Source organism: Mus caroli, chromosome 14 (genome assembly GCF_900094665.2).
Source record: "Mus caroli chromosome 14, CAROLI_EIJ_v1.1, whole genome shotgun sequence".
Classification (NCBI taxonomy): domain Eukaryota; kingdom Metazoa; phylum Chordata; class Mammalia; order Rodentia; family Muridae; genus Mus; species Mus caroli.
Window position 1 is genome coordinate 22,380,300 of NC_034583.1, and position 14,002 is coordinate 22,394,301.

Here is a 14,002-nt window from a genome sequence, read left to right on the forward strand (position 1 = left end):
CCACCAACTCCAAGATGGTGACCTGGAATCTCATCGTCCTCCACAGGATATGTTGTGGCACAGAATATTCAGGTTCAGCTTGGGGAGGGAGGCCTCTGCCACTTGGTCTTGTGTTCTAGTCAGATGATTACCCAATGCCTTGCTGTTGGCTAGTCTGAGGCTCTTCCTCCTCTGGCTTCTATCTGGACTCTGTTCTCCTGTCTGAGAAGCCCGCCTGCCTGCCTGCCTGCCTCTGACTGACTCCTATGTCTCCTCTGTTTTTCATGTGGGTTTAGTGGTGCTAGGGATCAACCCAAAGACCTGGCATATGCTGTTTGACATTCACAGTCACCTGAGCCTGGCCTAAATGTCATCACCTCTGACGTCTGACGCGGTGACCGTTTGTAGGATTCCCTTCATCCCATTATTATCCCTGACAGAATTCTAAGTATTGCAAATCTGAGGGTGCTGTCAAGGCAGAAACATTATCTCCACATGTCCAACGCCTTAAGAAAGGCCTGGCGAATGTAGATTAGCGTATGTGTGTCCTGAACAAAGCAGCGAATAGATTGTCAGACTTGGATGGCAGGGCACTCACCTTACACGCTACTCGGTGTGGGCATAACTTTCCAAACCCCAGGGGAGGCTGGATCCGCCGGAGCAGAGTGACCACATCAAGGTGTTTTATCCTTCCCCTGGAAGCAAAATACAGCCTGAGGTCCCCAAATGAGCTCAGTCTACCACCCCGACCCCTGCATAGATCACCACAGCCATTCCCAAAGGACCCCTGAAAGCCAGAGGGGTGTTTGTCAACCTACTTTGCTTCAGGGTCATATTCTGACCATATTCTTTTGAATTCGTCCAAGTGGTGAGGCCCCAGAATAGACCAGTCCCGAGTCAGGTAGTCAAAATTGTCCATGATGACAGCCACAAAGAGGTTGATGATCTGGAAGAGTGAATCAGGAGGGTGGTGGGTGGGTCCCTTGCACTGTTATCTGCCTCCTAACTGCAGGGCATGGAATATTAGAACCCACATATCCAGGTTGCAGAGGCAGGCCATAATATTCTCTCGCCAGAAAATAGTCAAGGAAAGGGCAGGGCTCTGACCAGATGGCTTGGCACAGACTCATGAGGGGGCGGGTGGGTGCATTAGCTCACACCCTGAAGCACACTGTAATCTTATAATTTAATTGTGACAAGAGACAGCTCACACTTTGGAGGCCCTTAAAGCCACGTACAGTGGCTTTGATATCTTTGAAAGGAAACAGCAGCCTTCAGTACCAAGGTTGGCTGGAAATGACCCCAGCCCACCAGTGAGCCACCGACCCATCCCATCCCATAAGGCAGCAACACGTGCCAGACTAAGCAAGACACCTGCCTAGAAGGGCCCAGAGTATGCCAACTGCCTTAAAGCACTACGACAGGGCAGCATTACTGGTCTGAACCTCAAATGCTACAGCAGTCCTGTAAGTGGAGAAGGGGGTTTCCCAAGACTGCTTACCAGGAATGCACAGAGCATGTAAAAGCTGATGAAGTAGACAATGGCAAAGTTGCTCCCACAAGTGTACTCCTCTCCTGGGTTGTAATCGGAGTCTGGGTCGCACAGCTTTCCCGGGAGGCAGGCAAGCATGATCTCCTGCCAGGCTTCCCCTGTCGCACACCTGTGTAAGTTAAGAGACAGGGCTTTAATTGAGGGAAGGGCAAAGAACCGATGGATTAGAGATTTGGGAAGAAAATTCTTAACTTGTGCAAAATGTATGTAACTGTAGCAATGCCATTTGGATTAGTGACAGCCTGGAAGCCCTACTTTTAGATATAATTTAGTTACTTAGAGGCCCTGGTATGATACGATTTATAATAACAATGTCTGATTCACTTCTTTATATTAATGGATGTTCATTTTTTTTCTTGTCTCTTCATCAAACATTGCTATTACAATTATTTTATAAGTCCTGACTGATTCTGTTGAAAGACTTGAAAACCACCTAAGTTATAAATGAGTTGTTACAGTTACTGCGGTCATTAGACATTGCTTCCTTGTTTCTAGAAAGTTCTCTCACTGTAAGGAAGATTCTTTGCAAAGTTAAATTAGCTGGGATTAAAACCAATCCTATAAAATGTGAGGCAGTAATGGCCCAATATGTTAATCCTGTGATTCACCAGAAAAAAACAACTGTACCATTTTGGACCAATTTTAAAGCAAGCCTTTATTAAATATTACATTTAAATATTAAATTCTGGGCTGGAGAGATGGCTCAGCGGTTAAGAGCACTGACTGCTCTTCCAGAGGTTCTGAGTTCAATTCCCAGCAACCACGTGGTGGCTCACAACCATCTGCAATGGGATCTGATGCCCTCTTCTGGTGTGTCTGAAGACAGCTACAGTATATTCATATAAATAAAATAAATAAGTAATTCTTTTAAAAACAGCTACAGGGAAAAAAAATAAATACTGACCAAGAGATTGACTTTGGTCAGGGCCATTGGCTAGAATGTCCCAGCTGGAATGGCCTAGAGCCAGTGTTGCAGGGGGTTATAAGGACAAACACTTTCCCATGTGGCGGTGTTATTTCCCAGGAACTACAATTCCCAGCATTTCAGGAAGTCACCTGATTCCTGGGCATGTGGGGCTTACAGGTTAACTTTGGGAATTACAAATTCCTAGGTTTCCACTGTGTGTTTCTGTTTCCCTGGTTGTGATCTGGTGCATCCTTCATGCATACTCACACATACATATCTAGCCTACAATTTGCTTTTGGTGGTCTAAGTGTCAGTTACAATCTGAATGACCCCAGCAGTTTTAACAATGCAGTCAGTTCCTCTCTAACTGAAATGCTAGTTCTGTTTAATACAAAATTGTGGCCAGTGAGACGGGTCAGTGGGTGAAAGGTGCTTGCTGTGCAAGCCTGGTGACCTGGGTTCAATCCCTAGAACCTATGTAAACATGAAGGAAGACTGACTCCATAAACTTGTCTTCTGATCTCAACATGCGCACAGTGGCATGTCCACCCCGAACATATACCACATTCATACATACATATGAAAAAATGTTTTTTAAAAGGTATAAAACAGCTGAGAGTAGTAGAACATACAATCCCAGCATTTTGAGAGGCGGAGGCAGGAAGACTGTCATGATTTGAGGCCAGCCTGGATTTCAGAGTAAGTTCCAGGCTAGCCTGGGCTACAGAATGAAATCCTGTTTCAAACCAAAGTAAGAAATATCAAACAAGAACAACAAGGCAGAAGTCTATCAAGAAATAAATGGGACCAAGAGCAAGCATGACCCCATCTGTTCGGAACCTTAAGGGTACCCCGCCCGCCCCCCGAGGGCCCAGTCACCTGAAGAGTAGGAGCACTGCCTGAGGGAAGGTCTGGAAGTTGTTGTTTCTATTGATCTGGTTGTTGTCTCTCATGGCAACTTTCCCAAACATCTAGAAGAAGTTATTAGGGGGGAAGGGAATCAAACTTTTGTCACTGTTACAGTTTGGATCTCGAATGGTCTCCAGGGTTCATGTGGTTGGAGACTTGATCCCTGCGGGCAGAACTCTTCAGAGGTAGAACTTTGTGGTCTAGTGGCAGACCCTGAGGCTGCTGGGGTTATGTCTTCCCGGGGGGACGTGGGGAGCTGCCAACCTGCCTGAGTAGGTCTGTCTCATGATGCATTTCTATGATGGTGCCCTGCCTTGACATAGGGCAAAACGATGGGTTTGTGGATTAGACTACCTCTGTCTGCAGTATTTCAGTGTACTCATGAAATGCCGACTAACACAGTCACATAAAAAGACTTTTGTAAATTTAGAACTGACTTGGGTTTAATTAGCAACTAGGGCTTTCTTAGGACACCGGGCACCTCCTGTGCTCTGCAGAGATCTGCTGGGCACAGCATGCGCCAGGCACCAGGCTGAACATTAGGAATGTAATGTCTCAGAGGTACAGTCTCACCCCGAAGGAGTCACTGCCCTGAGGAGACTACGGACTGTTCCAGCAATGGTAACCAGATACAGCGAGCACTGAGGTAATCAGGGAACAGGCGCATTCAGCCAGTGTTAGGTCAACAGCAGGCAGAGCTCCAGAGGGAGTGACACCTAAACCCTGACCTGAGGGAGAAGCAGCAGTCAGTCAGAGTGAGAGTTCTCCACGCAGAGGGGCATCACCTGAAGGAGCACAGAAGGCTGAGGAGGGGAGGAGTGGTAAGCAGAGAGATGAACCATAGCTGGAGACAAAGGGGAAGGAGCGGGGCCTCCTGGGCTTCACGCCCAGCAAAGGTTTCCCAGTGGCATTATAAGCAGATCACTATTTCAGATGCAAATCACGATAGGAGGATCTGGAGCTGGGTGTGCAGTGCGGTTTGCAGTACCCTGGGCTACCCTGGGCTACCTCATGAGGACATATGCCTCTTGTCCTATAATTCCCAAGAGAATTCCTACAAGTACTTCTAAGCCTTCAGGACAATCAATCAATCAATCATCAATCTGTCTGGGCTGGAATTACCCCGCCTCTCTCACTCGCACCTCTCTCTATTTAGAATGCCACTCTACCAATGTAGGACATTCCCCTCTAACTCCCTGGACCCAGAGCTTTCAATGCCACTCAGCTGCCCTATGGCGTTAGGACCCAGCTGTCAATGGGGCCCCAGACCTTTTCCAACCCAGGAACGCATGCTGTAGTCCCTCAGCCTAAAAGCCTGAGTCCATGCTTCTCTGGAAAAGTCTGCTGCCGCAGACGCAGTACTACCCGAGGCATCTGGAAACACCAGGGAATCCCGACGTGAGACCAGATCTACAGGCTTGTGGACCTTCTGAGTATCGTCAGCGTAGAGCACGTGATCTCCACACTGACGACCGGGGCGTCTCCTATCTGGGGCACGTTCTGGAAAATCGTGACCTAGTCTTTCTACTTTACCTGGCCTACGTACAGCCCCGGGGCCAGCTTGAAAGGGTCCTGTGAGGGAAAGCGACTGCCACTCACCTGCATGCCTATGACAGCGTAGATGAAGAAGAGCATGGCGATGAGGAGGGCGACATACGGCAGCGCCTGTGGGACAGAAAAGATCGGGCTGGTGGGTGCTGGATCAACAACTTACGAGGCCCAGACTAGCACCACCTGCATACCTAGCATCACAAAGTGTAGACAGGCAGGGGGTGCTCGCCAAGTGAGTTGTGCTACCCTGTGCTAACCCTAAACATTCTTCCATACAGACACACAGATCCCAGTGAGTCTTAAATGCACTCTCTAGCCTTCAAGAGACTGCACTTGACCAAGTCATCCTAAAACACCAGATTCCTGATTGCTTCCATCTGTGCTGTATCTGGGAAACTTCCTTATGCAAAATAACCTATGTTCTGGTTTTCCTTACGATGTGACTTTAAGGAGAAGAATGACGGAGCCAGAGGGCCAAAAGCTACTTAAGAATGCAAAAACACTTCAAAATGCACCATCGGTGATACATTTTATGAAAACGTCTTTTACATTCAAAGATCCTGCAGGTTCTGCTGGGCCTCAGTATTTGTACACCTTGAGGTCACTTGGCTCTTAATCCTGCTGCGCACTCAGCCTGTTTGTTTAACTTGTCCCTAAGATAACAATGTACCAACCAACCTTACTTGCCTTGGATTACCTATGTAATCACCTTTACAGCCTAAGACAATGCATAACTATAATAAGTTATAACTGACACTTCTATGCCCCTAACCTAAAAAACAACTCGTGTGTGTGTGTGTGTGTGTGTGTATTATAGTAGTAAATGCTGAAAACAATCTTATACAACAAATATCTGCCTTAAATGTTGAAATCAGCATCCAGATAAAACTTGGTAACAGTGACGGTGTGTTTGCAGCATTGGATGTTTTGGGGTCTAGAGTAAATGACTCAGTCTCTTACAAAACTCTTGAAAATGTTTGCAAAGTGATGCCTCAGTCCTATTGCATGTGATGCTCTCTATGCTGCTCAGTAAATATAGAGCAAAGCCCCCTTTCTTAGGGGCAGTGGAACATGAGTCAGCCTTAGGGATGACAAGACATGAGGACAGATCAGATATTTACAACAGAGGGAGAACAGACAAGGCAGCAATTACAAACTACAGACAGACTGAAGACAGGGAAAAACATGGAGACTGCAAACTTGGAGGTTACTCTCGGTCAACTCATCCAAGGGAGCTAACTGCTAGGCTTCCTTTCCTTGATACACCTCGGGCGCACTTTGGTGTGTCTGAGACTCTCTTTAATGCTCTTAGCTGAACCATGTACCCATCTGAAAACAGCTACAAACTCACAGGCTTGACCCAGGAAGAAATTAAGCTAGCAGAGTATATGTGTAAAGTGTATGTTATGTGCAAAGTGTATGTGTCTGGCCAGATCTGAGTCCTTTCCTTGATGGCTTTTCTCCATCATCACATACAACAAATGCATCTATGTGCATGGTAGCACAGGGCTGCCTGGGCTCTTCTTGGGCTTAATTCCAAGCACAGCTGGTTGGAATCTGCTTTCTCACCAGTCTAAGACAATGCATCCGAATGAGGACCGGATACTTAGAGGTTTGGGACTCTGAGACACACAGCCTGGCCCATGTTACAGCACTATGCCCACAGATGGAATGCTTACTGGGGTCCCACAGGGCTATTCTCCCTACAAAAACTCTCTGTACTTTCTTCATAGACATCCAAATGTTTGAGGACTGTGCTGGCCAACTGTCTCAGAACAAATCACTATTCTGTCACATGGCTTCTTTACCTATGAGGTTTTTTTTTTTCTTAAGTTTAATAATTTCGTCAAGAACCAAGATTGTTTTGCATGAATATATCCCATTATCCTAGCAGTTCATCTCTGGAATGTGGACTAACCACAAGGGCTGTAGGGCTTGGCCACACCCTGGTTCTCTTGCCTATGGCGCTTGCCCTGTCTCTCCTGAGCCACGCCCTTCTTCCTCAGTCTCCATCCTTCTTAACAGGGCTGTGATTTCCTTCCTGTGAGCTTTTGTCTTCTGTCTTCTCCTTTCTCTCAATGCCATCTCTTTCCTTTTTCCCTACTTAAAAGAAAATTACTGAAATTTTTTACTGGTTATCCCAGAGGGGGTTAGGGAAAACTTGATTTCTTTTTCTTTATATAACTTCACTTGTTCACATAACATTTGAATCATGAATGAAACCCAGCTGATGAAGAAGTGAAGGGTCATGGCTATGAATTCCCTACATAGTTGTGCCTTTGATTACACATCTGTATTTATTCCTCACCCTCACAGATTCAGTCTAGATGAGTGGAAAATCTGCAGCAGGCACCAGGTGGTGAAGAAGAAGCGGCTCTGCTCTCAAATGGACTAGAAGCAATCTAAGGGATCATAGGCCTGGTAGATACCTAGATGAACTGAACTCTTAATTCTACCAAGCACTCAGTAATCTGGTGTAAGTTGAGAATCTATCTAAGAGAGAAACTATGTGCTGATTTGAATAAGAATGGCCCACATAGACTCACAGTTTGAATGCTTGGCTCCCCAGTTAGTGGAACTGTTTGGGAAGGACTAGGGGGTGTGGCCTTGTTGGAGAAGGTTTGTCCCTGGGGTTGGGCTTTGAGGTTTCAAAAGTCTAGGCCAGGCTTAGTCTATGTGTCTATGTGTTTATATGTCTGTCTCTCTTTGCCTATAACTTGCAGTTAAGGAGTAAGCTTTAAGTTACCTCTCTGGCACCCGTGCCTGCCTGCCTACTTCCATGTTTCCTGTCATGCTGATCATGGATACGGAAAATAAACCCCAATTAAATGGTTTATTTTATAAGCTACCTAGATCACAGCAATATAACAATAACTAAAACAGGCTGCTAAGCTTCAGGGAGTGCGTAGTGACCTTCCCTCTCTCGGACACTACTGTTGCTGGACATTCTGGGCAGTCAAAAGTCCTTGAGATTTACATTTCTTCCATATGGAAACCATTGCAGATCTCTGACTTTCGGGGTCTTATTTCTGCCTCTTGTTTAGTTTCCCATAATCTCTGCTGACTCAGTGGTCAGACAGAGAGAGCTGGGGTCTTCCGGGCCAGAGGACAGAAAGCAAAGCCCTAGGTTGCTCTTACCTGAAAGGACTTGATGAAGGTCCACAGCAGTGTCCGGATGCCTTCCCCCCTGCTGAGAAGTTTCACCAACCGCATCACTCGGAAAAGACGGAAAAAGGTGATGGAGATTCTATTGCTCTCTTCAGAGTTCTGAAGGGTTATCATGGAGAGGTCAAACCCAGTGGAAAGCAGAGCATGCGACACTTTCAGAAAAACAGCGACGGACGCAAAGGTGACAGGGGTGAGAACTGAAGACGTGTTTCTAGGGCCTTACACCTCAGAAAGCATGGCATGAAAGAAAAAAAAATCACATGCTAACAACACAGGGGCTCAGGGGACAGACTGCATCCACACAGCACATGCATGTCCCTGTGTTCTACTGTGTTAGAGGAGAACGCTGGGCTGCTCAAGAGTACTGGACACTGATGATGAATGCAAACCACTGCAGACACTGTTCTGGAAGGACAATCATGGAGAATACAGAACACCAGTGGAAAACTCGACATGGTCAAATAAAGTCAGGGAGAAGGCCCAGCCCCTGGGACCAGTCACTGATCTTACCCCAGGTGTGGCAGTTGGGAGAGGGATATTCTCACTTTCAGATGGCTTTAAGAAATCAAAGATTGAGATGTATTAATGTTGGGGGAAGGTGGCAATGGCTCAGGAGATACTCCCCCCCTTTACCAGTGTGTAGTTATTGGTCAACAAAGCTGCTCCCTCCCTGAGACAATACTAGTGCTTCACTCTGGAACTGGACTGGAGTGGACAACACCCATTGGCAGACTCACAGACACACTAGTTCTAGTCTAGTTTCTTCCCAGGGATGTGATGTCTCTGGAGACTGATGCCTGTTCAAAGATTATGGTTCTTGTCTTTGAGGTCTTTAAAGGCACAGGTTCAGAGAAACCTTGTTTCTCTGGCTTGGTCAAAGTAGCTGACCACCTTACAGCAGGCCCCCTGGCTTGGAATAATGGACCAACTCTAACCATGAGGAAAACAGTGGCTCTGCCTGTGGTCCCCACACTTAGCATTATATGTGCTCCAGAGTATACATGTCTCTGCTGAAGGACTAGAGGCCTGGTTAGTGCAAGAGATGAAGGCAGGCTTCTCTGCAGCAGCCTGCAATTCAGCCTCAGCCAGCCCACACTCTAGTCCCCAGGACTCTGGAAGAACAGCATGGGGCCAGCTTGCCTGAGCCCCAGCAGTTCTGCCTCACCCAGGTCTGACTGTGTATGTCAATGAATGGTTGTTTCTCCCACCTCCACGGAGGTTGTTTCTCCTTCTTCACTCTACTCAATGCTCAGCATAGTCCTTTTGGGGAGTTGCTTAAATAAATACAAAGATGCTAGAGGCAAGTTTTCCCTGCCAGGAGGCATCTTGAAAAGATAATAGCAAGAATGGGGAAAGGCCTTCATATCTCCCCTGCCACCAAGTGCCTTTTCCACTGAGGCAGTGGGTCTTCCTGAGACTGGCAAAGGACAGGTTCCTCTGTTGGTGATTCCCAACAAAGGCTTTCTGTGGCCCACAGCATAACTATACAGGGGCATAGGTGGGCACACTGCTAGGAGCTTCCTTCCCTGGGGACATGGGAGAAGGAAGGCTTGGTTCTTAAGCTGATTCCTGAGACCAAACAAGAATTGCTAGGAACGTCAGTAAGAAGAAAATGGCCCTGGATACATAAGGGCATACTTGTAATTCAGCAGCGAAGGTACCCAAGAGCAGGTCCTGACCATTGGAAAGGGTTCTAGTCTACCTGGATGCTCAGAACAGGAATATGTACTATATATATATATATATATATATATATATATATATATATATATTCAAAACATGCCATAGACATGTCAGAACCCAGGCTTATTTTTGTCAAATTCTTTTATTGCCTCGCCCCAGAAGTAGCTCTTTGTTTTGTTTGTTTTAATTAGACAGAGAGCAAAGTCTCATTATGCAGCTTGGGTTGGCCTAAAACTCTGATTCCCTGTCTCTACCTCCCAAGTTCTGGGGTTACAGGTGTGAGCTGCTATTCTTAGCTCTGATCATGGGGTGGTTGTTGTTATTGTTTTTTAACTTAAGGCTTTACTATCCATGGGGATTAGTTTCCCAGGATGCTTGTCCACCACATCACTCTTCCTAAGGGCTGTGGTAAAGGAGGCAGCACTATTGCTCAGACAGCAGACTGTACACATGTGACTGACTGTGTAGGTGTATGTGTGGACACCTCTGACTGGGTAGGTGCATGTATGGACACCTCTGACTGGGTAGGTGCATGTGTGGACACCTCTGTTTGTGCTAAGAGGACTGGAGAAGGCAGAGTAGAGCCCTCTTCAGCTATGGTACAAAAATACCTGCAACACAAGTGGGACCTGTAAGAGCATTAATAAGCCTGCTCTTTCTGGCCACTCTCTTCTGCTCCATCCTCTGTGCTGCTCCATGACAGGCCATTTGTGATCCTCTTCCTTTGTGCTGATGAAAGTTAGCTAAACTGACTTTTGAAATGTGCAATTTTTTAACTATTATCTGAAGAATGACAATCATCAATCATTAAATCTAAACTTTTTTTTTTTTGAGACAGGGTCTTACGTAGCCCAGGCTGGCCTCAAATTCATTATGTAGCTACCTCTACCTCCTACTTACTGGGATTATAGGTATGGACCACAACACCTAGTCAAATTGTCTTTTTTTTAAGGAGGAGGAGAGGAGATAGCATTTTTCAGGAGACAAAAGCAGTGGACCACACAACACAAGGAATGAAAACCAAAGCACTGCAGGATGCACCCCCAGAGTGGCCTGAGACACCACCCCCGCCACCACACCTCCCAGGGCAGAAGGCCTGCTAGAGGGGAGAATGTATCCGGCAGCAGTGGGGGAACCATGCAAGTTGCCAAAGTATCTTCCACACTTAAAGCACCCTAGGATGGCTTTGCTCCATCTGCACAGAGACCAGTTGTTCTGACCCTAGGGTATACTCTAAAGCTACCCACTGCCCAGGGGCCACCCAAAAGGGATTTTCTAAACTAATCTGGGTCCTTTTACACTTCAGGAACTTTGAAAGCCACTAAGTTATTCTAATGTGCTCCCAGAATGGAGAATTCCTGTCTAGACCACATCAATGTCAGGTCAAGTATTCTGCAAATAGCTCACACCTGCAGAGTGGTCACAGAGAGTGAAACCAGTAAAAGAGACCACTTGGGCTGTCACAGCTGTTACAGGGGCTTGTAGAGTTGATGAAGAAACAGAAATTGGCTTCCAGGGATTAAACTCTACATCTGTCCCCTTTCTGAGGGCCAGAGGGGCACTGGGGACAGACAGAGCAGAGCATGGGCAAGGTGTGCAAGTCACCTGACCCTGTGCTCAGCTTCTGAGGCCACCCACAGGTGACCCTTGAAGACATGGGACAGGGCAAAGACTGGCTCCCTACATGACTGTAGGGAATAGCTTCGAGGAACTGGGCGATCCATGTCAACAGAATTCCATGGCCATCTAGAGGGTTGGGGCAGATAGCTTCAGTAGGTTTTGCTATTGCAAGGTCACATTCCTCAGCCCCGTTCCTGGCTACCATATGGACTTGAGAGCTCATTCTGACTACAAACTGAATGGCATGGTGATGCCTCGGTCTAAGCTGGGCACGTGACAGGGCAGCATCAATGCCTAGGATTTGGGAGTGAGTTCCTATTGATTTGTATGTGTTCTTTGATAAACACAAAGCAAGACTGCTCCTCCCCTAGGCAACAAGGGATGGCAAGAGACTGAGTGTGAGCAGCAGCCATCCCTGCCTGGGTCAGAACATTAGTTGCTTGATCATTTCAGAACTCAAGGAACAAACAGGCATCAAAGAGAAAGCAAAGTCAGCCTATCAGGTGTCATTCAACAGTCAGCAAGTTGATGGCATTACAAACAAAGGTGAAGGGGACAGGTCCAGAAAGCTATCACACCATGAACAGACAGGGTGGGGAGCGTGGGAAGACATCAAGATGCAAAAAGCTGGGTGAGCATGCGAACAGGACAATGCAAAGGGCCATCCCCCACCTCCCCCTTTTTTTTTTATTACAAAAAATGCAAACAAGTAGAGTTCCCATTTTACAGACCAAACCACTCAATCTGGAAGACTGTGTTGGTGAGTCACAGAACCAATATGACTGACCAAACAAGCCGGAGCTGAGGCCCCAGCCAGGGACCAGGACATATGGGAGAAGAAACAGTCAAGGTGACCATGGCTGATCCTTAGCAAGTCCTGTGAAAACTCAGTGAAACACCAAAGGTGGGAAGCAGAAACAAAGTATACAGTCTCTAGAAGCGCTTTCGCTTAAAGACTTCACCGTATATATGATTATATATACTTGCCGCTACAATTTTCTAAAAATAAAACCAACATGAAAAATCAATTAGGCAATGGAAAAGGAAGGTTGACAGTCTAGGGGAGAGAGTGTGGCAGGTTAAACATCACAAAACATGATGATGAGATGATGATGATGATGGTGGTGATGATGATGATTATGATAGCAACTCAAATCAGCCAACAATGGACCAAGGATATTCATGCTCAGTTGACTCTGGACATCAGGAGACAAGGCCATTGAGGATATGACATGCATCTCTCTCTTGGGGAACTAGGTATGTATGGAGGGAGGATATGGGGATAAATATCCCCATTCTTACATATTTATAATATCAGAGGTTAAGAATGGTCTGTCTGTCTGTCTCTTAACCTTTGGTTATTTCCAGAGCCTAGCTCCAGGCCTACAAGTGGTGGATTCCCAGTAACAATGATGTTGAAGATGGGATAAATGTGTAGGGAGCATAACTTTTGCATCAAGAGACGGTGGACCAACACTGAGATCTTTGCAGGTAACACAGGCTAGGGAGTTACCAAGCCAAGGTTAGGGAGTGTTTGGTCTCAGAGTACAACTAGTCAGGGAAAGGTTAGTGATTGACAGGAGTCAGGAACTGGGAAGATTCCCCAGTGTGTGTCTTCAGTGAGAACTTGGCTATCATGAATGAGGCCCTACACAGACACCTGATGTAAACAGCTAACTAGACATGCACACATAGACCTTCCCAATCCACACAGAAGCAAAACCACCCGGAGACACTGACAGGCAAGGCCAGGCCAGAGTTGAAGAGCAGGGCCAGCTTCCAGCCTATGAAGAAGGTGTCACCTCTGAGTGTAACAAGCCACACTAGCTAGCCAGCAAGTGGGCAGCACGAGAAAGCTGGGTCTAGCTGGTTGACACGTCTTGGTAACATCCTGGTAGCCAGAAAATAGTTTATGACCCCTGGCTCATAGCACTTAAAAAAATCTATTAGTATCATAGCTTATGGTATTTTTAACATCTAAGTTGTTTCTGACCATTGGGAGGTTCTCTGATACACATTACAGATACTTCAAATGCTTTAAGACAATTAAAGCAGTCAGATATCTTGCCACACAGCAGCCAAGGTAGGGTCCTGCTATTCTTGAAGTAACAACAGATCATTTTACAACCAAAGCTATTCACTTGCCATGAGCGACAATTTTACAGCTGCCTATAGAATATGTCTCATAAAGTTGAGTTTACAGTCTGGGCTTTAGGAGGTCGGGGGGTATGTGTACCCAGACCTAGTAAAATGTCACCTTATTATCTTGGCACATATGTTGGTGCCCACGGTAATATCTTACAGTCCATTTTGCATAGTAAACAGGAAAATTGCATAAATAATAGTGTGTATTCATAGCCCTTTGTTTTAGTAGGTATTTTCACAAATATCTACATCATTTTATTCCCAGAAGATATTGTCACTCTGATGGACATATGAAGCCTGGGTTCCATAAGTCAAGGCTGAAATGGGGCTGGAACTTCCAGGCTAATGGCTGTCCAATCATCCATACTGATGAAAGTGAGCCTTGGCTTATCAGAGGGGCATCAAGGAACACCAACGTTCCCATTCCCTACAGGGAGTCTGGGCACCAGGATGAACCTGACAAATTCTCAGCCCTGCATATGTCAGCC

General features: G+C 46.3%; 1 protein-coding gene across 6 annotated transcripts in view; it reads right to left on the minus strand.

Annotated features, from left to right (window-relative positions):
- The window catches only part of Cacna1d (calcium voltage-gated channel subunit alpha1 D), a 458,457-nt gene that overhangs the window by 33,655 nt on the left and 410,800 nt on the right, over positions 1 to 14,002 (minus strand). For 3 of the 6 annotated variants that reach the window (XM_021182190.2, XM_021182193.2, XM_029468890.1), the window contains 7 exons: positions 8,577 to 8,621; positions 8,037 to 8,165; positions 4,947 to 5,012; positions 3,318 to 3,409; positions 1,481 to 1,640; positions 798 to 925; positions 578 to 674 (listed from right to left, as the gene is read on the minus strand). In XM_021182190.2, coding sequence (XP_021037849.1) covers positions 578 to 674; positions 798 to 925; positions 1,481 to 1,640; positions 3,318 to 3,409; positions 4,947 to 5,012; positions 8,037 to 8,165; positions 8,577 to 8,621 — 717 coding nt within the window. The remainder of the gene's footprint in view (positions 1 to 577; positions 675 to 797; positions 926 to 1,480; positions 1,641 to 3,317; positions 3,410 to 4,946; positions 5,013 to 8,036; positions 8,166 to 8,576; positions 8,622 to 14,002) is intronic. The other 3 variants (XM_021182191.2, XM_021182194.1, XM_021182195.2) reach the window with 1 other exon arrangement.